Source organism: Phlebotomus papatasi, chromosome 2 (genome assembly GCF_024763615.1).
Source record: "Phlebotomus papatasi isolate M1 chromosome 2, Ppap_2.1, whole genome shotgun sequence".
NCBI classification, from domain to species: domain Eukaryota; kingdom Metazoa; phylum Arthropoda; class Insecta; order Diptera; family Psychodidae; genus Phlebotomus; species Phlebotomus papatasi.
This window is the reverse complement of record NC_077223.1, coordinates 83919366-83943280: the sequence shown is the minus strand read 5'-3', so window position 1 is coordinate 83943280 and position 23915 is coordinate 83919366. Positions and strand designations below refer to the sequence as shown.

General features: G+C 40.3%; 4 protein-coding genes across 6 annotated transcripts in view; 2 read left to right on the top strand and 2 right to left on the bottom strand.

Moving 5' to 3' along the window:
• Positions 1-3753: 3753 nt before the first annotated feature.
• Positions 3754-10328, bottom strand: LOC129804762 (uncharacterized). Its single transcript, XM_055852354.1, has 2 exons — positions 9544-10328; positions 3754-5765 (listed from the first exon to the last, which is right to left on the bottom strand). The coding sequence occupies exons 1-2, from the start codon at positions 9915-9917 to the stop codon at positions 4562-4564; spliced, it is 1578 nt and encodes a 525-aa protein (XP_055708329.1). The 5' UTR covers positions 9918-10328; the 3' UTR covers positions 3754-4561.
• A 57-nt stretch (positions 10329-10385) lies between these two features.
• Positions 10386-12481, top strand: LOC129804758 (chromatin assembly factor 1 subunit B). Its single transcript, XM_055852350.1, has 3 exons — positions 10386-10615; positions 10681-10870; positions 10926-12481. The coding sequence occupies exons 1-3, from the start codon at positions 10484-10486 to the stop codon at positions 12425-12427; spliced, it is 1824 nt and encodes a 607-aa protein (XP_055708325.1). The 5' UTR covers positions 10386-10483; the 3' UTR covers positions 12428-12481.
• Positions 12429-23659, bottom strand: LOC129804783 (peroxiredoxin). 2 transcript variants are annotated; one of them, XM_055852382.1, is made up of 4 exons: positions 23496-23659; positions 22929-23132; positions 22738-22855; positions 12429-12935 (listed from the first exon to the last, which is right to left on the bottom strand). In XM_055852382.1, the coding sequence occupies exons 2-4, from the start codon at positions 23086-23088 to the stop codon at positions 12479-12481; spliced, it is 735 nt and encodes a 244-aa protein (XP_055708357.1). In that variant the 5' UTR covers positions 23089-23132; positions 23496-23659; the 3' UTR covers positions 12429-12478. The 2 variants fall into 2 exon arrangements, with proteins under 2 accessions (XP_055708357.1, XP_055708356.1); XM_055852381.1 differs by lacking the exon at positions 23496-23659 and having other exon boundaries at positions 22929-23142.
• A 53-nt stretch (positions 23660-23712) lies between these two features.
• Positions 23713-23915, top strand: part of LOC129804743 (neurexin-4) — a 39239-nt gene continuing 39036 nt past the window's right edge. For both annotated transcript variants that reach the window (XM_055852309.1, XM_055852308.1), the window contains exon 1: positions 23713-23885. In XM_055852309.1, the coding sequence (XP_055708284.1) occupies positions 23822-23885 (64 nt within the window). In that variant the 5' untranslated portion in view covers positions 23713-23821. The remainder of the gene's footprint in view (positions 23886-23915) is intronic.

Here is a 23915-nt window from a genome sequence, read left to right as displayed (position 1 = left end):
GGTACGTGTCCACGATCAATTTGCGCAGGTTCTCCATTTTTATCACTTTTCTCAGCCAAAACACAACCTTTTTCAATATTTTTTTTTCAGAAATGAAAAGCTGAGGAAATTCTCTTGAAAATTTAAAAAAAAAATCAAAACAAAACTTTATTCCTATTGTGACTAACTTCATGTCGAAAACTTAGAATTTAAATCCGGGACACGGTTTAGTTTATTAGGTGCTCCTATGATTTTTCACTGCCAATTTCTTGAGTCCTTTCCATAACGTGGGGAAGTCTTTTGGATTTGTCTTCTTCTGTTTTACGTTTAGGCTGTCGGACTCACTCAGATCCATAGAGCCATTTTGGATTTGTATTGTTTAAGTTCGAGTTACCAGTTGAATTCACCAGTCGTGTCCCACTTTGGGACACCGCCATTTGTAATTTGCCCTTCAGGCAACACTGCGATAAAATTGTTCGAATTTGCTGCCTTCTGGCAACCCTGTAGTGAAAAAGCTCTTTTGAGTTAAAGCTTAAAGCTGCCTTCTGTAAAGACGCGTTTTACTTTTGTTCCGCTAATCTTGAAAATTCTGGCCCAATGTTGGGTCATCGAATTACCTCTCCGTATGGAAAATTATCTGGAGGAATTGTGCATTCCTATCGTCGTTGGATTTTCGCCGTTCGAACGGAATAAGGCTCACGGTTTAATATCTATTTGCAGGTACATTGTAGTATCACAGATTGTCTTGAAAGGGATTTTATCAGGCGTGTTCTGATTTTATCACAGGTACTTTGTTGAGAATTGATGCGCAATAGAGTGTATCTTTATCACAGTTGTGCTCTCATTATTATCACCATACCTCACACCATAGAAGTTCCTCCAAGAGTTCCTCATTCAAAAGTTTGTAAACTCATCCCACTTGCAGTTATGAAGTTGGGTCCCAAATTTTTGGCCTGTGGAGATTATAATGCCAAACACATGCTTTGGGGTTCTCGGCTGGTAAATCCCAGAGGCAGGGAGCTCTATGAGTTGATGCGTGTGAAGTCTTATGGATATATATCCACTGGAGAGCCCACATATTGGCCGTCCGATCCCAAGAAGCATCCTGATCTACTGGACTTCGGGGTGACCTGTTGTATTAATACAAATCTTTGTAGAGCCTCGTCCTCTTTGGACCTCACCTCCGATCACACGCCTGTGATTATTGATCTTTTCACAGAGGTGACAAAAATACCTAGACCTTGTACATTGTACAACTCAGAAACAGACTGGAATGCCTTCCGGGTTGCCCTGGATGAGAAATTGGGGAGTCCTCGAAAAATTACCTCTTCTGAGGAGGTTGATGCAGCCGTGGAAGAAATAACTCATGCCATACAAGAAGCTGCGTTGGAGTCAACACTAATGATTGTGCATGACGATCCCTCATTTCATTCAAGCAGGAGTGTCTCTGAGAAAGTCCGTGAAAAGAGAGTTCTTCGTAAAAGATGGCAAACTACTAAGCATCCTGAGGATAAAAGAAAATACAATAGGGCAGCAAAAGAGTTGAAAGCGCTCTTGGAGTAGGTCAGGAATTCTTCAGTGGAGAACTATCTCTCCAATTTGTCGCCTGCGTCTGGGTCCGACCACAGTCTGTGGAGGGCAACGAAGAGGATAGGTGGACCACAGGTTACGCACACTCCGATTAGGAAAGATGATGGCAGCTGGGCCAGGAGTGATCATGAAAAGGCAAATCTTTTTGCTGAGCGAAGGTTTTCCAGCCTTGGCCATCTGATATCCCTACTGATTTCCCGCCAGTGGAACCACTTTGTGATGTACCGGTGAAACGGTTTATGCTCGGAGAGTTGGTTGATGTGATCATGAAAGAAATCAACCCAAACAAAGCTCCAAGATACGACCTAATAACAGGCAGAGTCCTCAAAGAGATTATCGCCAAATGTTGTGCCTTCCTCCTATCAATTTTCAATGCAACGTTGAAATTGAGATACTATCCAGTGTAGTGGAAGGTCGCACAGATTGTTCTGGTGCCAAAACCTGGAAAAAATCCTGAGCTGGTGACATCTAATCGACCAATAAGCCTTCTCCCAACTCCTTCAAAAGTATTTGAGAAGCTCCTAATGCGAAGACTTCGCCCGCTAGTTCTAGAGAGGAATCTGATTCCACTATATCAATTCGGATTTCGTGAGGGACATGGAACTATTGAGCAGGTGCACATACTTGTAAATGAAATACATCAGGGCTTTCAGAGACGACAATACTGCTCCACGACCTTTGTTGATATTAGTCAAGCCTTTGACAAAGTCTGGTTTGAAGATCTATCATACAAACTGAAAAAAAAAACACTTCCAGAAGGCTATGCTTCAATCCTGATATCTTTCATACAAGATAAAACTTTCTACGTCAGACATGGTAGTGCTCAATCAGATTTGCTTCCTGTGTCCTCCGGGGTTCCACAGGGCAGTATATTGGGGCCACTGTTGTATCTGCTATACACTGCGGACCTCCCAACGCCGGATTCCGTCTTCGTAGGCATCTGTGCGGACGATACGGTCCTCATGTCAGCTGGAGACACAGCGGAGATAGCGTCACAAATCCTACAGGAAGCAATCACACAACTAGAAAAGTGGTTCTCTATGTGGCGGATCAAAGCAAATGAAACGAAGTCTGTGCATGTTACCTTCACACTAAGACGTGGTAACTGTCCTCCAGTTCGGCTCAATAGCACCGTGATCCCCCAAAGTGACGTTGCCAAATATTTAGGATTTCATCTAGACAGGCGTCTCACTTGGAGGACTCACATATTGTCCAAAAGAAAGCAGTTGAGCCTGAAACTTAGAAGTCTTTTCTGGATGTTCCGCAATGGATCAGGACTATCAACATATAACAAGCTCCTGATCTATAAAACCATTATAAAGCCTATCTGGTCTTATGGAATCCAGATTTGGGGAACAGCGGCCAAAAGTCACATGAGTATGCTTCAAAGGTTTCAAAATAAAATGCTTAGACTTGTCCTAGATGCACCCTGGTACGTCCTAGAGTTTATTCTATACCGAGATGTGGAGATGTCAACCATTGAAGAAGAAATTAGTCACTATTCCGAGAGATATTTCAACAGACTGTTGGTGCATCCGAGTGCCATAGCTGGGGATTTGGCCATAACAACTGGTGAGGAGGAGCGGCGGCTGAAGAAGGCAAGACCTTCGGACCTCTTTCTACTGCTTTAAGGGTTGTTCACTTGAGGATCAACTCACATACCATTAAAAATCGCCAAAAAATGAGCTTATTATACAACACTGTATAGATTGCTTAAAATAGACATGTTAAAAAAATCTTCTAAGTATAATACAGTTACCTGAACTTACCTTCTCAAATTGTATCCACAAAAGTTCATTTGTGAATATCAAAGATGTACCAACTTTGGGTCATAATTTGAACCACATCTAATAGTGATAGTTTGTTCTATCATTAGGTCTGGGACTTCCCTTATTTAATATGGTATGCGTTTGCATCGCAACCAATAAATGAATAAAGACCCTGCTGCAATAGTCGATAAGACAGACTAAATGTAGGAAGGGAAATCTTCATTTACAGCAAGATACGCAAAGCATAGGACGAGTTATCGTCCATTACCCACAGCGTCCTCAAGGGCTGCTGTCTTGGGAACAGAACTCTGCGATTGTAAATCATTCTCCTAGATCTTTCGTCCGATGCATCATAGAGAACGCAACTTACCCTGCTACATGTGTTTCGAATATAGTCTCAGTGTACTTAAGACCCTTTGACAAAGCATATTCTGGTTTATTTGAATTTGAATTGAATTAAATTTTATTTCTCATGTTCGGACGTCTTTGCAAGCCATTGTGAGGAGACCTCGACCTCTGGACAGACCTAGGACAAGGTGGCTGAATCAAATTCAGGATCTTGCCTTGGAGCGCCTTCGGATCAAACCCGAACATCTTCCTGAAGTAGCGGAGTTATGATATCATAGGTCCGCGACAATAATAGGGATAAGCGGTTGAAAATAATGACGTTTGGACATCTACCGGCGTCTTTGCATTGGTACCAGCCTCCAGGACAAATGATGACAAAGATTCCTTTTTTTTATATTGATTAATAGCGAAACAGGCGTTGACGACGACTGAATCCTTTTAGAGTGCAGCAGTGGTTCGACATCGAAGACTTGATGGTATGTGAACGACGTGATTTGATGACGGTACTGTCATCGTCTCCTTCGGGTTTCGGGTCATGATATCATAGGTCCGCGACCACAAAAGGGCTAAGCGGTTGAAAATAATGATGTTTGGACGTCTACCGGCGTCTTTGCATTGGTACCAGCCTCCAGGACAAACGATGACAAAGATTCCTTTTTGTTATAATGATTAATAGCGAAACAGGCGTTGACGACGACTGAATCCTTTTAGCGTACAGCAGTGGATCGACATTGAAGACTTGATGGTATGTGAACGACGTGATTTGATGACGATACTGATACCGTCTCCTTCGGATTTCGGGTTGAGCTTTAGATTCCGTCGTTGTGCGTCCCTTCTCGAACCATAATCTTCTCTGCCGTAGTACTGTGTCCAAATTAGGATCTTCTCGGCTGTCTTGAGCCAGTTCCCACCCTGATGATTTCAAGCTGCCTAACGAGGTAAAACACCTTCATGTTCATCTTCTTCAACTTGTTCAAAGAAGGTTCATCGATTGAGAGGACGATCGTGCGTCCCTTCTCATCAGCATCAACTTGAAGAATATTCCATCTATCACTTTCCACGTCGTTCTGCTTTCGGATCCTTGCGAGAATCGATGATGGAGAAGTTTTATCTGCAGCCGGTATCCATATCGAACATGTGGCAGTTTTTGGCACATTGTCACCATATACCGCTATGATACTGACACCCTGAACAAGTTTCTTTCTGGCAACTATTCCCATGAGCCACTGTACAGATGCCTCTTCTGTACAGTCAACCACAACCATTCCATGACGGACATCCCAGTTCCTGAATTGAATTTTGGGTCCATTTACGGGAATTTTGTCTATCTCCTCGGAAACAGCTAATTCAAGTGCATTCATCTGGTCCTTAGAGAGCAGATAGAAGGGATGATCTCTGTGAATGAGAGACACCCTGCATGTTGACAAAGGCTCACTATCCCGAACACTGACTTTTCTGTTCTCCGATGGCATAGCGTTGTTCCTCTTTCTTGGCTCCGTTTTCAACAACGGCATTTGCTTTGGCCTCGTCGCGAGAACCCGCGCTGAAGCCGCTTCATAGTTCATACCGCTGTCCAATAGACGACGCAAATATTTCCTTTGCGATGTAGTGAACTTTCTCACTCGAGGAGATTGCTCCTGTTCGTCACCCTGCAGAGAAACTATTTCTCTCTCGGTTCGTGTCATGTTCATCCTATTCATGACGGGTGCTTCGTTGGGAAGCGTCCTGCCGCTTCCCATCGGAGCAGTAATCGTTGATTGATGAGAAGGACCCGAATGAGCCGTATGGTTCTCAGACAATTGCCTTAGCATATACTCATGATGATCCATAGGAGTAAATTCCCTGGGATCCTGCGTAACCCCAGATGTAGATCCGTAACGATCATACGGATCAATTGACCGGCGCCTCTCGGGCTCTGGAGAATGCGAATGGCTGTGTCTACCATACACAGGAGGCTCAGGAGTAATACTGCGTGACTCACCGCGAGGAAATTCGTAAATTGGTTCAACGATGGCCAATTTACCATAGAAGGTGATTCTGGGATTGGCGTGTTTTGCCTCTTGGGCATCCTCAAAAGTCCTGTTGGACATAAATATTAAACTTGTTGTAAACATTTAACCGTTCGAGGTGGTGTTCTAAAGTGTAATTTGCAAAGAGGAAAATTATGGATTCTTTGGAATAGCTTGGTTCATTTTGTAAGTATGAATTGCAAAACGTAAAAAAAATCAACTCAAAGCTACAGGAAGGAAAAGAGCCTTGTAATATGGATAAAGATTGTATAACAGCTCAAATGTGTACTGAGTGTTATTTTCTGCTTTTAGAAACATGGGAAACATAGTTGTTTTTCATCGTTTCTCTTTCAGGCGTAATAAAAATTACGATTTTACTACGTTTTTGGGACTCTTATAGGTGCGTTTCTTGTTTTCCAAAAACAGTTTCTTTATTTCTTAAGTGAGATCTCGCGTTACGAGAAATATTTTCGTGTTTCTAGAAGCATTTCTGCATTTATAGAAACGTTTTGGTGTTCTTTGGGTGTTATTCTGGATTTCCATAAACGTTTTATTGTATCTGAAAACGGTATTGTTATTTTTCTAGAAATATGTTTCCGCATTTATGAAATAAAGAAAAACTTTTCCATGTTTCTTGTACTTTTTACATTTCCACAAGCATTTCCGTATTTCATGAATGCGATTCCGTGGGCCTAGAAACGTTTTTTTCACCACGAAAAAATTTCTTTCTGGGAAATAGAAATATTATAGCTTTTCTGGACATAAATGTCCACGCTCAGAAAACGTTTCCAACGTTTCTGGGGGTCAAGAATATTTTTTTGGATTTCTAGAAAATTTTTAGTATTCTTAAAAGATAGTTCAACAATTTTAGGAAGATTTCTCGTGTTTTTTCTACGCGATTTCTCGACTTCTGAAACGTTATTGATTTCTAAGCAAGGCTTTCACATTTATAAGAATATTTCCTTTTTTGTTGGATACCTTTTCGCTATTCCTGAAATAGTTCCCGGTAAATTATTTGTGCTACTACAATCTCTGTAATAAAGTTACATATTGTCAAAGAATAAGTGTGGTATGGAACCGTAAAAAATTTATGCATAATTTTTTCTTATATAAATTCTTCCTCAGGAATTACGACCATGGAATATTTTTTAAATTTTTAAATAAATGTTTATAAAAGTTTTATTGCCCCGCCTACCAATAAGTAAGACACGCCCCCTACTAAGCTGTTTTGGAAAAAAAATAATAAGAAGGGGTTTGTTGGTAGATCGGTACTGAACGACGGGTAATAAAGTCATAATAGAGGGTACCAAGAGAGTAGCACCGGTGTAGGTACTTTGCACTCTCTTCTCTCTCGTCGATATTTCGATCAAGGAAAGTTTTACGGTTAACAAATATCACAGAACCATACTGAAACCAGTCATAACGTATGGTCTGGAAACAGTACCGCTGACCCACACAGAAGAAAGCTGCTGATCTTTGAGAGACGTGTCCTACGACTAATCTACAGGTCTTTCCATGAGGAAATTACAGTAGATTCTCTCAAATTCGGGCATTTGGGACCGAAATGTCATCCGAAATAGAGAGAAATTCGGGCATCAAACTATTTGAAATACAACGATTTTTTGTTCATTTGCGCACTCATATTATGTTTAGTTACTCGTATTTATTGTGAATTACATTAAATCTTAATAATGCAAAACCACATCAAAACTACGACAAACCGTATAAAATTTGGACATATTTGCTTAATTCGATAATCATAGTCAAACTTGAAAAACGTCAACAAACTTTTTTTTTCAAATTTAACTGCTGCCCAAATTAAAAAGTAGCCCGATCTTAAAAGAGCCCGAATTAGCGAGAGTCTACTGTGTCTACAGAGGAATTCCGAACAAGGACGAACCACGAACTGGTTGTAAGACTGTTAAATGAAAAAAGAGGTCGCGAATTGGTTTTAGATGAATTACGCAACCACACTTGGTCTCACTGTGCTGTTCCTGAATAACCCTCCACTACACTACCGGTGCAGTTCTATGGTGAGGCCGACATTGTGGTCTCAATCTGGGCGAGAAGATTGAGCTAACTCGGTCACGTTTGCCATATGCCAGAGGAGAGAATGTGCAGGAAACTATATGAGCGAAACCCGTAAGGGACGAGGAGGAAGGACCGTCAATGCACGAGATGGAAAACAGAGTGGACGATGTTCTCGAAACCCTGGGGGTGCTGTGACGCTGGCTTTAGATTGTTTGGAATGGAGAGGTGTTGTGCAGGAGGCCTGTAGACTGTAGAGGAATTCTGTAACAGTTATAACAATGTCATATGACAAATTTAGAGTTTTTTATGTGGTAAATTCGGCAAGATTATTCGAAAATGTGGCTCATATTAATCATTCAGCAGAGGTGTTCAAGAACCTTCTTCTTTTGTTTTACGTTTTGGCTGTCGGTCACAATTAGGTCCATATAGCCATTTCGTTCGCTCACTTTAATTTAATTTTTTTTTTCATTTATCACTTTATTTTACTTTTTTAACGTTCACTGTTTTTTTTTTAAAATTATTATATGCTCACTTTTTGTTTATTTATTAATGAATTAAAATATGTCTTCTTTATGTCTTTTGATTTACTTTTCCATGAAGTTTTTATGCTCATTTTTTCTTTTTTTATCCCATTATATCATTTACTGGTCTCTGACTAAATGCTTTGCACTGATTCCAAGCTCCGCGTTAATCTATTTTCACCGTCATATTCCCTATTTTGTTCTGGAATGTTCTAGACCAGATGGTTCGAGAGAAGGCGCCAACATCAGTTCCAGTCTTGGTGGAAACACTTCAGGATATGTGGGCAGAGTTTCTTCAGACATTTTGGAGAAATTGATCAACAGGATGCCCCGAATTTGTGAGGCGCTTATCAAAGCTAAAGGAAAATTCTTCGAGGAAAACTGAATTTGATGATTTTATTCATGTTTATTTAAATAAAATAATGAAGTAAAAGAAATGAAATTGCAACAATAATAAGAAGAAATTTGAAAAATAATAAAAAATATATGAAAAAGTAGAATTTGGGCTGAAAATTTCAATATTCAAAGAAGAAACCCCTTTCAGAACACATCACACCGGAAACCGACCACAATCCGTACCAAAAATATTCCCTCGGTATTATTTTCAGTTTTCCTGCCTCTTAATAATATTTACTAATAGTATTTAGCTTATATTAAATGATTATTAAAAGATTAGATCAGTTTTAGAATGTGGGGCTACTTTTGCATTTTTTTCCAAAAAGCTAATTTTTGACTGATCCTCAAATTATAAATTTTGTAGCTCATGTATTTTCTCAAATCTTGTTTAAAACTATTCTTAGGTTTATATATGAAACTATTTCAGTCAATAGAACTGGATATTACAGCGTTTTCCCGGTCCAAATCACGTGTATTTAAGCTTACGAAGGGTGTATTTAATGTTTTGGTCGTTAGTGTATAGCCAGCTTCAGAATTTAAACACGAAGATTTGTCATATGACATTGTCATATAGTTGCAGAATTCCCCTGCCCTATAGGACAGATCTCTTAAAGAGGACGTAAGTGGCCACTTATGTAATACGGGCTTCAGACCTAAGACAGCCAAATGGCTTAACTGCTCTAATTTTTTATCAATCACGATGTTTTGGAAAAATTTCACTTAGAATTAGATTATTAAAGTTACCTTAGATTCTCAAAAAGCAATGTAATTGGTCGTTATTTAGGATTTTGAGACCTTCAGGAACTGGGCTAAACCTCTAGTTTAAAGACCGCTTAAGGTTGGTTGGTATAGGATTACGGAGTAAAAAATAAACCTAAATAAGTTAAATTTTTGGCTAACCTGAAGCAGACGTAGGCCACCCTATCCTCCAGGTTGGGCGAAATTCTGATGGTAACGTCCCTAAACTTCTTGTACTCCCTGTACAAGGTTTCCTTGATGAACTCCTCCGATGCCTTGGGATGCAGGTTACTCACGCAGAGCACCTTGAACGAATACCTCTCGGGCGGTATCTCCCTTGTCCTGGTGTACTCATCTCGATGGGGAGAGATGTACCGAGGCCTGGGACTCGGAGATCTTGCCATGCGACGCATTACGCGCTCAGGCGTCATTCTCTCATCCCTCTCATGCGAACCATCATCGTAGCGTCCCGTGCTGGTGCGTCTCTTTGATTGTGATGGAAAATCACGAGATGAACGAGATGCACTACGTTTCATTATAGGAATCCTCACAGTAATTCCCAGTTATTCACAAAACAATAGCTTGCTCAATTAGGTGCTCTTCTGTTTTTTTCCAGGCTTGATTCTAATGATTTTTGTCTCCTCAGTTCCTCGGGTTTTCGAATGAAATTTCCAAAGGAACAAAAATGGAAAGTGGCCAGACCTACTGCAACTTCTCAGATTTCTTGCTGATGAAAGTAGATTGACTTCCTCACAAAAATCACTGCTAGAACAATTACCTGTTTCACAAGTTCACCACTCACTGAAATGATAATTTATTCTCCGAACCCAAATAAATATTTTTTGCTTATCTTCATGGAATTTTGGCATCCAAAAAGCCTTTTTGAAAAATTTTCAGCACAGATGTTTTTTTTCTTGGAGAGAAAGGCAGTGACGTCACTGACATCTGCTACTTCTTGTACTAAAAGCATGCTGTGAGTTTTTCCCCTCGCCGGCTGTCATATTTTGGCGCGTTTTATTCATAACCTCCTCCCCGGGTGCAACATATTGAGTGCCTTTGTTGTAAAAAAATTGCAGTTTTGAGGTAATATCGAGGAGGAATCATGAAGTGTACTATCCCAGAGATATCCTGGCACAATCGTGATCCCGTTCTTAGTGTGGATATTCAGCCACAGGTTGGGAAAAAGGCAGATTTCTACAGGCTAGCATCAGGAGGAACGGATTCGCATGTTTTGGTAAGATTGTCTGGGATTTTGAGGATTTTAGGAATATTTCACTGTCCTGTGGTGTTTCCTGGTAGATTTGGCATATGCATTTGGAGGAAGATGGTCGAGTATCTTTGGAGATTGTGGCAGATCTCACTAGACATCAGAGAGCTGTGAATGCAGTGAGATGGTCACCATCGGGAAAATACCTGGCCAGTGCTGATGATGAGAGTGCGATATTCATATGGAAACAGAGGGAGGAAAATGAGACAATCAATGTACTCGGTAAGAATTTTCTAAGTGTCCCAGAAGACAAGAAAATAACAATAATCCTCTGCAGATGTTGGCAATGATCAGGATAAGGAGATTTGGTTGACTTTCAAGATCCTCAGGGGACATTTGGAGGATGTATATGATTTGGCATGGTCTCCAAATGATCTTCAGCTAATCAGTGGATCTGTGGACAATACAGCTATCGTGTGGGACGTTCAGAAGGGTAAGACCTTGTCAATTCTCAGTGATCACAAGGGATTTGTACAGGGAGTTGCATGGGATCCTGCCAACAAATATCTGGCTACCTTGAGTACAGATCGGTATTTTCGCGTCTTTGACGTCCATACGAGGAAAGTAATGAGTAGAAATGGGAAGTGTCAGCTTCCAGTGCCTCCAGAATCTCCAATGCACGGAAAAGTTGTTAGACTCTTTCACGATGATACCCTCCAGACTTTCTTCCGGAGGCTCACTTTTAGCCCCGATGGAGAGTTGATTGTGGCCCCAGCGGGTGTTAGTGAAGGCGATGAATCCCGGAAAGCCACAAATACCACTTATATCTACACCAGATATTCCCTGAAGCAGCCTGCTGTTGTCCTTCCCTCCCGGGAGCATCACACAGTCGCTGTGAAGTTCTGCCCGGTTCTATTTGAGCTCAAGTCACATGCGGAGGACCTACAACCCGTGATTCCTCTGCCCTATCGGATGGTCTTTGCCGTAGCCACGAAGAATTCCGTCTTTTTCTACGACACTCAGCAGACTCTTCCCTTTGGCATCATCTCAAACATCCACTACACAAGACTCACAGATCTAACCTGGTCCAGCGATGGCAGACTCCTTGTGGTCTCCAGCACAGATGGATTTTGCTCCCTGATAACCTTCAGTGAGGGAGAACTTGGCCAGATCTACGATGACACTCAAATCAAGGAAAAACTCATGGAGAAATGGGAACAGAGCAAAAAATCCGGAAGGCCCAAAAAAGCCAAGAAGGAAGGTCATGTTGAGAGTATTCCGACTCCAGAAATCTCCCCCAAACGCCCGGAAACTTCTCCTCCAAAGGCGACACCGGAAAAGATTCTAGATCCGGAACTTGCTGAAAAAATCATCAAAAGCGATGAGAATTTCTCACCAGAGAAAAAGGAAAAGCCCCTAACTCCAATTGCCGTCCGGAGGCATCCTCGGATTGCCACAGAAACTCCCTCACCTTCCCGGAAACAACCCAATCCCATCGCCATTAGACGCCATCCGCGATCCCAGGAGACTGCAGCTCCTGGCACTCTTGCTCCAGGAGCAGTGACTGAGGAGGCTGTGGATGCATGGCCAGTGGAAACCAAGCCCTCTGAGGAACTCTACCGGGAGCCCCGGGCTAATGATCCAACGCAGGAATGCACGGAAAATATCAATCTCGTGATTGACGATGAATCTGAGCAACCTTCTAAGGAAGACAAAGACGCAGAACCCATGGAAGTGGACCAACCAACGACTCCAAGTGCCCCCATCACCCCCAAAACTCCCCGCCGGGTCAACTTCATCACAATCTCCACGCCAAAATCCAAGAAGAAGCTCCTGTAAATGTAATTATTTCTGTCTTTTATTTTTTGCTCAAATAAAGTCTTCAGAGGATCAGTTGTTCTTCTCAAAGTACTTCTTCTTCTCCAGCGGATTTGGCACAATTGTATCTCCGCCTGGTTTCCAGCCAGCCGGGCAGACTTCCCCATGGGAATCTGTATACTGGAAGGCTTGGACCAGGCGCAGTGTTTCGTCCACTGAACGTCCTACTGGCAAGTCATTCATGGTGATTTGGCGCAAAACGCCTCGGTGGTCAATGATAAAGAGTCCCCGGAGAGTGTGACCCAAATCCTCAAGGTAGACACCGTAATCCTTGGAGATCTTGTGAGAGAGATCGCTGAGCAGAGGAATCTGAATCTTTCCCAGTCCTCCCTCCTTCCGCGGTGTATTTATCCAGGCCAGATGCGTAAAGTGGGAGTCAACACTGCATGCAATCACTTCTGTGTTGATTTTCTTGAATTCATCCACACGATCCGAAAAGGCAAGGATTTCAGTTGGGCAAACAAAAGTGCTTGAGAAAAGAGATAAGCAAAAAGCTTGTATAGTAAGTGTGATTCTTAATAAAAAACCAACAGAGAATATGAGCTGAGATTTCATTCAATTTAACGAGTACATTTAAATCCAAAATTTTGCTAATTAAATTTAATCTTTATGGCTCCGGCACACCTTTTAGATCAGGAAAATTTCATGAAGTCGAAATTCGAATCACTTTCTTTCTCACACGTTTTTCATGTCCATCTCATTCTTTCGCACTCTTCTTCTTCTATTATATATCACAACAAATTCAATTTAGCTCGATCGAATTTAAAGTGCGAAAAAATGAGATAGATATAATGCAAAACGTGTGAGAAAGAAAAGAACGTGAATTTTGATTTCATGAAATTTTCTTGAACTAAAAGTTGTGATGGAGCTATTATGGCCCCGGCACACCTTTTAGATCAGGAAAATTTCATGAACTCGAAATTCGCATGTTTTGCATATGACTATCTCGCTCTTTAGCATACCAAATTCGATTGAGCTAAATTGAATTTGGAGTGATATTTCAGAGAAGAAGAAGAGTGCGAGAGAATGAGCCTTTACACCGCCGCATTAGATTAAGATTGAACTGTCTCAAAATCGGATTTTGGGAGAATTCAGTCTCAATCTAATGCGGCAGTGTAAATGGCGTTAATGAAATCGTTATTGCTGATCTAGATTGAGACTAAATTGTCCCAAAATCCGACTTTGGGACAATTTAATCTCAATCCAATGCTACGGTGTAACTGGCCTCAATGAGATAGACATATGCAAATTTTGTGAGTAAGAAAGGGATCCGAATTTCGACTTTATGAAATTTTCCTGATCTAAAAGGTGTGCCGGAGTCATTATTAAGCTAGAATTTAATATCTTTTTGAAAAAAAATAGAATCTAAATAAAATTCAAAATCCTTGTATTGGCCCCTCTTCCTCAAAGGGACCAAAATTGTAAAAATTTACTGAGGAGAATTTTTAGGGTTCCATTTCGATTCGAATGTATTTGCAGATTATGTTTAAAATCTCACATTGCAAACTAAAACCTTCAATTAGTGCAGAAAAAATAAAATTTGAAATTCTAGTTAAATTTCATGGACTATTTGGTTATTTTATAAAAAGAAAACCGCCTAACCAAACCACGATTAATAACCTCAAAAATGTGACAGCATTCAGCAATTTATTATTTTTTAAGAATGAAATTCATGAACATATTTTCCTATAACTCTAAATAATTCTGGCTGGAATGTCATCGTTATTATTCTTGAAAATTTTTTAAAGTTGAATTACATTCTGAAATTTCTTTGGAGGTTAGATCATGCATAACCTAAAATGTCGCTATGTTTAAGATATATTGAATAAATAAATAATTAGTAAAAAAAAATAGTTTTATACTCAATAATATTCTGTTTCTAATTTTAATATACAGTAAAATACAAATCATTTAAATAAAAATAAAAATATTTTATCACCTTTCCTCAACCCCTTTCAAAGTCATAAAAAACCATTCAATTGAAGAATATTTTCTTTTAAACATAAACTTTCCGTGCTTTTTTTCAGTTGAAAGTTAATTTAAGCCATTTCCTTTAATAAAATGTCATATAGGATTCTCATAAGGTTTAAATTGTATCAGAAAAGCATTATTACGAATTATTATTTTTTAAATACAATATATCGCATTGAGCAAACTGTTTTCGGCTGAAATGGATTAAATTGCATCGACGCAATTTATTACCGCGATTATAGAAAATATATTATATTTTCTAATATGTATTTAGTTTCAGAGATTAGAATAAATTAAAGGGCAAATTTGGTATAGGGGGAGTCATCACATATGGACGTTATATACTTATGGACACCTTGCAAAAATCTTAAGTTTTTACTTAAAACAGATTTTGAAAATCAGAAAATTGTGCTTTAGGTAAGAACTTAAGATTTTTACACTCTATCCATAAGTACGCACGTCCATAAGGGATGAATCCACTCTATACACAATTTTTTCTTAAGAAATAAATAATCTTTGCTGGGGCAGAATCACATTGACAGTAAAATGGTCACCGTATTTCGTTAATTCACGCATTTTCATTGCAATTCTTACGTAAATTCGCAATTACCGTATTACCTTATCTCATACTCGGTGGCACTAGGTGAAAATAATATAAGAAAATTGAAGTAACAAAACGAAAATACGATAAACGGTGAGCAAAAAAACTGTAGAATTAATTTCTCGTATACACAGTTTTCTTGCTCACCGTTTATCGCATTTTCGTTTTATTTCTTCAATTTTCTTATAATATTTCCGCCTAGTGCCACCGAGTATGAGATAAGGTAATACGGTAATTGAGAATTTGCGTAATTGCAATAAAAATGCATTAATTAACGAAATACGCTGAGACTGACGCTACCGGTGAGCATTTTACTGTCAATGTGATTCTGCCCTTTAACGTATAAGGTTAAAAAATGTGAGAATGAGAACTACTTCTTTTCAAAGCAGAATAAATTTTATAGAAGTTTAGCTTTTAGAATCCACAACTGTTGTGCAAGCTTTCAGCAATTTGGGCATCTTGGCAAAGAGAAGGAATTATCTTAAAATGCTTAAGATAATACACTGTTCTTTAATGATTTAGAGCTTTCAGTAATTTGGCTTTTCAGCGTCAGGTCTTGGCACACGCCACCTCTTTTGGCAAAATAATTGCTTCTTGAGCGTAACTCAGGGAAAATTCCATGCGATCTGGCTACAGTGCGCCTTTAGTCACAAGAATCCAGAAAATAATTTTCCTATGCCTCGATAGAAAGTCTACTTGGCAGTGGAAGCTTATTTTACTTAATAATAGCAAAATTATTATTCATGAAAGATTTTTATATTATAATTATAGTTTTTAAAGATCACAAAAATAATCGATTTTAAATATAGAATCTATTACACTCATAGTCCCGGCATTAAGTCCTTCCGGATTATGCACCTGACGGAATTATGCACATACAATTATGCAAGTTTGCCTATACCCTTGGGGAGTCAATTTGAAAATTTAAAAACATTTTGCTATTTTTTCAGAATAAAACTTTAATTTCTTTTATTAAGGTTATTTTTGTTTTAATATTCTATCTATTTATTGAAGAACTCTTGCCAAAAAGTACTGTTTGTTAATGCAGTTCAATTAAACAGTTGAATCTTTTTGTTTAAACTACTTTTATTCCGCGCGAAATTCGTTCTACGGCCGATTTATTCAAAAGAAAGCCCCTGCGGGTATGCAAATGTTCTCGTCGCATAATTTCGAGCGTTTTTTCGACCCCGAAAATGTGCATAATGCCGGGATCTAGTGTAATTAACAAACGTTAATTTGTAATATAGGGGGCAAGCAATATCTACTCTTAAATCTAATATACTTAGGAGGTGACCTGCTTATGCAATCGACTGGTGTGGGCTCCAGACTGTCGCGAGCTCTCCGCACTATGTCCTATCACTTGTACGACTCGAGACGAACTCACGTCCGTACTCACTGAGATCGTACGATCTACTAAACTATTACAGTCGTCTCCACCATCACCAGAGGCGCTGGCCTAGAAAGGAGACATTGCGTCTCGAATATTTAGGGTTGCCTCAGCAGAGCATTTATTGCTATAAGGCGGGAAATTTAAGCTCTACATCTCGGCCGTCCTGACCTTACCAATGTCCTCATTGGAGTACTTGACTAATCCGAAGATTCAGGGTTGTCTTGAGGAAAGGTAACAGTCCTTGACTTACCGAATTCCTAACACTTTTCATGATCCTCTTAGTTAAATCTCATCTAATCCTTTCTACAAATCTAGGGAATTCTTTATTTGCTCGCTTCTTTTGTCACCAAGACAATATTTCGGATGTATGCTACCAAAAGCAATTCCGAATACATCTTCTCATAATTGTCACAAAGACTTAGGAATTAGACTATCAAAAGTCATTCCTTCTACTGCATCAGGTAATGCTGTCTTCTAGTGGTATCCTTATCAACTGCTGTTATTATTCCTCGTATAGTCAATCCATTTCTTTTTGTCGTCGTCGGAGCCGTTCTCTTCAAATTGTCACTTAGACTGACTTAGACTGTCACAAAGACTAATTTGTCACAAAGACTCAACAAATGATTTTCCATTTAAATTGTATGCAAATGATCCCATATGTATCGGCCAGGCACCCAGGAAACAAATTCCATAGCCATAAATGTAATAGTTTCCCAGTCAACTTATGACTTTATGATTCAGTCTGCCTAAATTCCAAATGAGAAACAGACATATTATTTTGTATTCCTTTAATTCGGTTCTCAATAAATTCCATAATATTTCAAATCAAATCATCTAACAAATAGATATTTCAATCTTTCTTTGACTTCAGTTTATTATCACAAGCAATCCAAATTAATTCAACATCAACTTAATCAACATGTAATCCATCAACTAAGTTTTAACAGAATAAAGAAATTCAATCCATTGATAATTCTTCTGTAACTTCATCACGTGCTGGGTCTTCACTAAGTAACCCACTGTACTCTTCTAAATCCTTCTCGGTTACCCAGCCCTTCAACTTCTCAGCTGGATAGGTTCCTTTGAACGGTTTCTGAGTAACTTGTGTGATCGGAGTATCCACAACAATGTATCTATCTGCACCTAGGACAGTTTCCACTATATATGGTCCTCTGTAGCGTGGAAGCATTTTCCGGGAACTTCCAAATGCAGCAACATTGTGTCGAACCAACACAAGGTCGCCTTCCTTGTAAACCTTTGGAGCTAGGTGCTTCTGATTGTACTTTTCAGCTTGCTTCTGTTGTTGCTGACACATCCTGTCATATGCCTTTGTCCTCAAGTCTTCTACTGGTGTGCGTACTTCTTCGTGATCCACTATGAGTGAGTTGTACAGCTGATCACCGAATGTTGTCTTTGGAGAATATCCCAACAGCATTTTCTGGGGAGACTCGCCGGTAGTTCTATTCACCATTGAGTTCAACATCCACTGCACTTTGGCTAACTTCTTGTCCCAATCACGTCCTTCATTGTCCTCGGAAAGTGTTTTGAGTGCCTCCTTGACTCCTCTAAATATTCTCTCCACAATACCATTAGCTCTGGGTGTAGCAACAGAGACTAATGCATGCTTGATACTGTTCTCATCACAATACTTCTGGAATTCTTTTGATGTAAACGCAGCTCCATTATCACTCACCAATACTTGTGGCATTCCGAAATATTGAGCCACTTCGTCGAGAATCTTGGTAGTGATTTTTGTGGTGGGTCCAGCAACTGCTCTCAAAGTCACAAATCTGGTGAATGCATCAACCACAGCAAATACATGTTCTTTTCTTCCACTGGTCCTTGGGAAGGGTCCACAGAAGTCTATGTGCACTGTATGGAAAGGGACAGGTGCTTTCTTATGCACGTAAATATGATGATGATTTTCGTCTTTCCCAATCTTATGCACCGCACATGGAATGCAAAATTGGACAAATTTTTCCACGGCTTGTCTCATTTTTGGGAACCAATATTCTCGTTGCAGATGTTCTAAAGTCCTTTTGGGTCCAGGATGTCCCATCCCATAATGACCACTCATCAACACATGGAATCGAACTGCCTTGGGTACCATGAATCTCAATCCTTTTGATGTTCGAGCATACACTCTGCCATTCACCAACTGGAATTTATTCTGCACATCTTTCTCATCCGGTTCCTTCTTTAAAGTTCCGTCAAGGATTTGTCGAATTCGGGAAATTGTAGGATCCTTGAGTTGTAAAGCCACAACCCAATCCTCCTCCATCTGGATTAACATCACTTCCTGGTGTTCTTCTTCTGGTGGATCCTCATAAGCCATTCTGCTCAGGCAATCTACATATTTCATCTGAGATTCTTTCCGGTGTTCCATTGTGAAATCGAACTCCATTATATTCAACCACCATTTGGCAACACGTGGAACTAAATGTTGTGTATCCTGGCTCTGTTGTAAAGCTTTGCAGTCAGTTACAATCTTGAAATGTTTTCCAAGAAGATAGTACCGGAATCTGAGAAGACTTTCTTTCACCGCTAGGGTTTCCCATTCGTAGCTATGGTACTTTTGCTCCAATTTTGTGGTCTTCCTGCTGAAGTATGAGACTGGTTTCAAGTGGTTGGTATTGTCAGCCTGAAGAAGTATGCCTGCAAGTCCAAATTTTGATGCATCACAGTGTAATTCATGTCTCTTGTTGGGATCGTACAAAGCCAAAACGGGCTGCTCACATAACTTGGCCTTCAGGGTTTCAAATGCTTTTGTCTGTTCTTCCGTGAGTACCACATGATCCTTTTCTTGAGCTTTCACCTCATTTAGTGGTGCAGCAATATGTGCATAATTTGGCACAAAACGCCTGAAGTACCCTGTCAATCCCAAAAATCTCTTCACTTCCTTGGAACTTGTTGGACATTGGTCAGATATGGCTTGGGTCTTGATGTTACCTGGGGACACTCCCTCTTCCGTAATCTCATGTCCCAAGTAAGAAATTTGACTCATCATGAACTGACATTTTTCAATATTGAGTGTGAGATTATACTTCCTGAGAACAGTGAACAAATCACCCAATGTCTTGAGATGTGCCTCTTCATCAGTTGTAGAGATTAGTATGTCATCCATAAAACAGGTTACATCATTTTTGTTCAGAGACTGTAGTGCATGAGCAATCACCCTCATGAAGATTGCTGGGGAATTTGCAAGACCAAAAGGCACTCGTCGATATTGATACAGACCCTCCGGTGTTACAAAAGCTGTATATTTCCGGGATTCCTCGGCAACACTGATTTGGTGGTATCCCATGTACAAGTCCAGACAACTAAAAAGTTTCTTACCCGCCAAATCATTTAGCTTTTCCTCGATGTTTGGCATCGGGAAGTGCTCCTTCCTCACTATCGCGTTAATTTTCCGGTAGTCGATACAAATCCTTATACCTCCATTCTTCTTCCGGAGAACAACCACCATTGGGCTGGCAAACTCTGAAGTTGACGGCTCAATTATCTGATACTTGAGCAGTTCCTCAATTTTCATCCGGACTTCCTCCTTGAGAGCATATGGAATTCGATAGGGACCATACTTAATAATTTTATCGCAAATAACTTGGATCTTCATTTCCTCTATTGTGGTATGCCTCAGTTCTGATGTGTCTAAGGAAAAACACTGACGATTTTCCTTGACCAGTTCCTTTAGCCTTTCCTTTATCGAGTCACTGACACCCTCTCCCACTGAAATCATATCATCAGAAATTTCAATCGGTGTTTTATTTTCATCTTCCATCTCAACTTCCACTTCCATAACATCGACATCTTTTTTGGCACTATCGGTGATTATCAGATCATTCCAGGTACGCAATGACACCACAAAGGGATCATTGAAAAAATCACGCCCAACTATCATCTCGTGATTTTGCATCTCATCCGGGACAATATGTAAAACAACCTCTCTCTCAACCCCATCTAAATTCAGCTTAACTCGGGCGCTACCTTTTGTTTTATTTTTCACTCCCCCAAAACCCGTCAAAGAAATTGTCCCTTTTTGCCATTTTATTTTCAACCGTTTAGCTACCGATTCTTGAACAATAGTACAGTCACTTCCGAAATCCACGAAGGCTTTCACCTTCTGACCCTGTACTTCAGCCTCCTTGATCAACCCCTTTTTATTTGGCAGGGTGGGGAGTTGCTCGACCACCCTTATCTGAAAATCCTTTGGCTTTTTCGGACAATTTGCGATCAAATGTCCAGGCTGCTTACAATGATAACACTTCCGGTTGTCTCGAAATTCAGTCTTTCCGGAAAACTTCTCACTTTTGACTCTATCTCTGTCCAAATTCCCATCTGGGCTCTCCTTCCTGTCCCGTTGATATCTCCCTGCATTCTCAGACACTCGTGAACCTCCACGTGAACTTGAGGAATAGGGATGGTACCTGTCTGCCTGTTTTGAACCGCGATTGTACCCTCGTGACGATCCAGCCTTGTGACGGTCACTTTTCTCATCCTTTTTCTCTGAATTACACTTCTCTTCAGTTTCCAGTAGAGCATGGAGTAGCTTGGTCAAGGAAGGATATGCCCGGTTCCTCAAGGTAGCCCTTCGGCTCTCTGGTGAGATTCCCCCAATGATGTATTCCTTCATTGTCTGGTCGTCAAGAGAAATTTTTCTTCCCAAGGCGCACATCCGGTGAAAATACGCTATTATCGTCTCATTCTTGGACTTCTGGGATTTCCTCAGCTGTTCATGGATCCCAGGGATGCTGACTTTCACAGGGAAATTGTCGATGAAATCCCTCTTAAACATTTCCCATGTCTGTAGCTGCCCCTTGGCGGCATGATACCACACTTTCGCGGTACCCCTCAGCCTCATGGAGCTGTACAGGATTGCAGCACTGTCATTCCATCCATACATCTCCTTAGCCGTACTACAATCCTCAATCCAGAGCTCGCAATCCATGCAACTGGGATCATCCGGATCGAACCTGGGGATGATGGTGGCAATTTCTTGGGGCCCAATCCTTGGAGCACCATCGTGACTTGAGCTCTGTCCCGTGGGTGACTCTCTGGGCACTGGTGGGTCAGTACATGTCCTCCCAAGACGCGGCATTCTGCGTGACAAACACACAACACAACACCTTCTACAATCGCGTCTGAACACTTTTGTACGAGAATTGGTGAATAATTTCCTTTATTTTCCACGAAAAATAGCAACTTTTTGACAATGCAATTGCCTCAGCCTGCTTTTCGTCAACGACTAATACTTTTTTCCCCCATCAGTCGTGCCACTGTTGCAATTTCGATAATTTTCGAACAAGTTTCCCCTCCTTTCCGCTAGGGGAGATCGCGTGATATTTTATGGCACAATTTGAACCAATAGGAAATTTTCTGACGCAATTTCCAATATGATGCGCAATTACCACCTTTTTCCCGAAATATCGCCTTTCCTACGGAAATTCATCCTCTATTCACGGCGAGAATCATCCCTCAAGATCAACAATATATCCCAATTAATTATTTCTTTGCTTTTGAATAAAATTTTCCCTTATTGCGCAACATTAATTGTTTTTTTCTCTTTCTAAAATTCCAATAAAACGCAATTTTCCCCAAGTTGGGTCACTTATCTGAATTCCTGTGTACGACAGGAATTTTCCTGTTGCCCCATGATGCTTAATGCTCCCCTCACTCGCACCATTCAACCTATTGCGACCAATTTCGTCATGATGGCTACTCTGCAATCCTCACAAACTCTTTCAGGGATTCAGGGGATTCTTGCCCCATCATCCCACTTCTGAAAAAGATATAGGGGGCAAGCAATATCTACTCTTAAATCTAATATACTTAGGAGGTGACCTGCTTATGCAATCGACTGGTGTGGGCTCCAGACTGTCGCGAGCTCTCCGCACTATGTCCTATCACTTGTACGACTCGAGACGAACTCACGTCCGTACTCACTGAGATCGTACGATCTACTAAACTATTACAGTCGTCTCCACCATCACCAGAGGCGCTGGCCTAGAAAGGAGACATTGCGTCTCGAATATTTAGGGTTGCCTCAGCAGAGCATTTATTGCTATAAGGCGGGAAATTTAAGCTCTACAGTAATAACTTTTACAAGTAACTTTTTTATCTTAAAAATGTTTATTCTGTTTTCTATTCTTTTTTTTTAAGTAAAAATATTTCTAATAATTTATTGTCGCTTAATATAATGATATTAGGGCTCGTTATTCTTGAGAAAGTTACGAAACAGTCTTTGAAAAAGTACTAGCCTGATCATGTTTCTGACGATTGCAATATTCTATCTAGAATCAAAGAAATACTTACAAGTCAAGTGGATAGAAGAAGAACACCACGTATTTTCCCAAAAAGTCTGAGAGAGAAAGCTGCGTGAACTCCCCATTGACCACAGCAGTGCCCTCAAAATGAGGAGCTGGCCTGGAAACTGCCAGAATAAAAACGCCCCTTTAGCTCCCAAAAATACCCGGAAGAATTTTTATCAGTTGTGTTGAACTTACTGACTGCCTTTGTTCCATGGAGATTGTGCCCAGTGAGTGGGTATCCTTGAGGGTAGACATGTCCACCGGCAAAGGAGTAGCAGGATTCCTCCTCAGCTGTCCTAATCTGTGGCAGGACACACAAAAGTGTAACAATGGTGATAAATCTCATGGAATGCATTATCCTCGATACTGGGTCTGGTGCTGAACAGCAACAAAAAAAAACTGCCAAATATTTACATAATTATACTTTCTACGAGTTGTGCTTGAGGGGAAATGCAAATGATAAGCAGCATTTTTATCAATGAATTTTGTGTTACAACTCGGCAATTACGTGTCTAGTCCATTCATCATATTTTTTTCTATCTCGTAAAAAAAACATTCATCAATCCTCGTCACACGTGAGAATGTGCACGTTTTATTTTTGGCACGAAAAGTTTGTTTTTGAGGGAAATCTGTGGTTTTCCGAGGAAAAGTCGCGTGGTCATTTGATATGCAAATTAAGAGGGAAAAACGCCACGAAGACAAAATCTTATCAATCCTGCTTATCATTTGATTTTAATGGAGATTTTTACAGGGAATACTTGCCGGTAATGTGATACACTATTCAGGGGTCAGGGAAAATTCATGCGATGTGAAGAAAAGCCGGAATAATTGCAGCAATTGCCTTGAAAAATGATTTTTTCTCACACAAAAACCGCCTGTACTAAAAACTACAATTGTCAATTTTTGTTTACCCCCCACCACTGTACAACTGACAGCATGGTTTTCGCCGTGACTTCGGCTAGAGGCGAATTTGCTGTCAGTCGCGGCATTTGTCGCCAGTCGACGTCGAGACGCGAACATTGGTGGATTGAAAAGTGTTTCAGTGCGAATTTAATTGAGTGTGGACAGTGTCTCGTACAAGATACGAGATGGATGTGTTTGGGTTTATCCTTATCTTACTTGGGATTATCACTCAGCACCATTGTGGAGCAGGTAAAGTGGATTTTTCTGTGAAAATTCCGT